The 2,695-nt window shown below is 56.8% G+C and overlaps 1 protein-coding gene across 1 annotated transcript in view; it reads right to left on the bottom strand.

Moving 5' to 3' along the window:
• Positions 1-1,103: 1,103 nt before the first annotated feature.
• Positions 1,104-2,695, bottom strand: part of LOC104492126 (septin-9-like) — a gene marked incomplete at its 3' end in the record, with an annotated part of 11,372 nt that continues 9,780 nt past the window's right edge. Inside the window, exon 5 of the mRNA XM_010134636.1 lies at positions 1,104-1,228. Coding sequence (XP_010132938.1) covers positions 1,104-1,228 — 125 coding nt within the window. The remainder of the gene's footprint in view (positions 1,229-2,695) is intronic.

Consider the following 2,695-nt stretch of genomic DNA (forward strand, 5'->3'; position numbering starts at 1 on the left):
GTGAGCGATGGTCAGGTCACAGCAATGCCCAGCCCAGCAGCATCTTCCCTTTTCATCCTAAACATCACCCAGCCTGGGGAGACTGTTTAACTGCTGCACAGCTACCAAGCACTTGCCCTGGAACCTCTGCCAGCCCAGCCTGGCTCACCTCTCCGTTCCACTGCCAGCCACCCTCCAGCTCACTGCAAGGGGGACTGCTGGCAGTTTGGATTCAGCCTCCAAACCCAGACTGGGTATTCCAGTGCCTCATCCTGCTGCTCAAGAACTGGGAAGACATTGGTGGGGGAAGCGGTGGCTCATCCTCTTCTGCACAGAGGCATCAAGCAACCCTTGGCGAACGTGCTGTCTGCTCCATAAGCAGCAGAAGTGGCCCCCAAACTGCCTTCTTGGCAAGGCCCCCTTTGCCTCTGCGTCACTCCCCTGCAGTTCAGGCTCACGGACCTACGAGCTTGGTGGCCTCCTCACTTCTGCAGGGAATGCTGAGGCCGTCACGCCTGCAGCCACGTCCATCAGCTACACATCCAAAAATGGATTTGTAGCCCCTTTCCAAACCCGAAAGTGGGGCATCTCCTCCACCTCTCAGAAGCAGAGAGGAAAGCCCATGCCTTGGATGGATTCAGACAGCCCCTCCCTGGCTCCCCAACAGCACCAGCTCCCAACCGAGGGAGTTTCATGCCTTGCTTCCCCTATAAATCTTGTCAGCTGAGCTCAGCAAATCCACATATTCTTTTGCCGGGTTCCTGTGTTGATGCTTGATGCTGCACAGGATGGCTTTTCCAGCCTTGATGTGCAGCACCTCCCAAAATAACAGAAACCAGCCTGAAAATTACAACAACAATAACAAAGAAGGCAGGAGAAACAGGCCCCAAGACTTCAAGCTCAAAACTTATCCTGCACTGACAAAGATCCAAGAGAAACACAAGGAACTGCTTGAAGCACAGACCTTTCCTCTGGCCACGTGGGATCGCTCAGAGCTGCAGCCGGAGGAATGCGCTGGGCTCCTGGCCAGGAGCTCGCCTTCCCCGCCCAGGGAGCCAGGGAGGAGGGAAGGAGCAGGAGGGGATGGGGGACAAGAGCTAGGAGCCTCGATAAGAACTGCCAGCCCCTTACCCTTTGTTTGAAATAGTCCCTCTCCTCCAGCGTTAACGTGTCGGCTTTTGCAATCACGGGGACGATGTTGACCACTTTGCTCAGGCGTTTCATGAACTCGATGTCTAACGGTCGGAGCCTGAAAAAGGCAGCAGAAAGAAGGGGATTCATGCGCTGATAAGTGAGGCGGGGGCTGCTGCAAGCCCCCAGCAGAGAGGGAGCATTCAAAGACTAGACACGGGAAGCATCACTTTCTTTCAGATAGGACAAATCAAGACATTTTCTTAACAGCACGACAGCACGCGTCCGTCTCGGGCGGTTTGCAGACAAACACTTAAAACGCTTCCCTTTCAAGGCGCCCTGCTATTGCCCACAGACCTTCGCAAAGCCCCGTGAGGTGGAAGAGGGCTTTTATCCCTGCGCGGATGCTTGGCCACAGAGGACTGCAGGAACTTGCCCGAAGCTACACGTGTCCTTGGCAAAGCCGGGATGAGAACACGGGCGATGCTGGCTGCAGGGCCAGCCCACTGCCGCCGTACATATCCAGCTGGGAAAGACCACGGTGTGAAACCTCCTCCAGCCCTATCCAAGCTGTCACCCACTGTCCAAGGACAGCACGACATGGAAATAGCCATGGACAACTACTCCTGCTCCCACTCCCTGCTGTGCCGAGCACCAGCCCACTGTCATGCACGAGCCAGGACTGCATCTCACGTCCATCAGCTGGGCTTGAGCTCTGCCAGTTCTCCAGGGGCTCTCATGGTACAGAAGAGACACTGCTAGTTCCAGAGGGCAAAAATGCCAGAAAATCTCTATGATGAAATTCTCGGCAGAGGAAAGCTGCAGAGATTGTGTAGTTCCAGTGATCGCCCCCTCGGGAAATCCCTCCTTGCTAAACGCTCCCACTGACAGCACGGACATGACTCCAGTACCATGCAGCTCCCTCCGCAGTCGAGGGCCGCAGTCCAGCCGCAGCCAGTGGAGAGGGTGCCTGGCCTCCCTCAGTCCTCGATCCTCCCTGACAGTGGTTTTACTGCTGAGGGTTCCCAAGCCACCTACAGGAAAGCCAACCAGCACTTGTTGCAGGTCACCTTTGGTGGCTCTGGAGATGACAGGGACACGGCTCAGGTTAGCCGAGCACTCTTCAGGCAGCATCCCCATCCCACAGGGCCACCACTGCCTTGCGCCATCACCAAGGGAGGGATGTCCAGCCCCAGAGAGACCTGCTCAGCTATGGCTGATCTCAAAACGGCAGCTCGAAGCTGCTGTGGCGCCGGCCGCCAGTGCCCGCCGCCTTGCGCCATCACCAAGGGAGGGATGTCCAGCCCCAGAGAGACCTGCTCAGCTATGGCTGATCTCAAAACGGCAGCTCGAGGCTGCTGCGGCGCAGCCAGCTAGTCCCAGCCCAGCCCTTCCCTGGTCAAACCCACACCTCACCCAGGGATCAGGCGACCAGGCCAGGCAGACCTTGTCCCCACACGCTAACAGCACGCAAAGCTCAGAGCATGTCCTTGGTGTGTGGACAAACGAGTTCCTAACATGAACTCCGGAGTCACAGATCACCCTGGGCCCCAGGAAAGAAAGAGTTTGGCTATTAGAAAAAAAA

This window comes from Buceros rhinoceros, unplaced genomic scaffold (assembly GCF_000710305.1).
Source record: "Buceros rhinoceros silvestris isolate BGI_N320 unplaced genomic scaffold, ASM71030v1 scaffold17484, whole genome shotgun sequence".
Taxonomy (NCBI): domain Eukaryota; kingdom Metazoa; phylum Chordata; class Aves; order Bucerotiformes; family Bucerotidae; genus Buceros; species Buceros rhinoceros.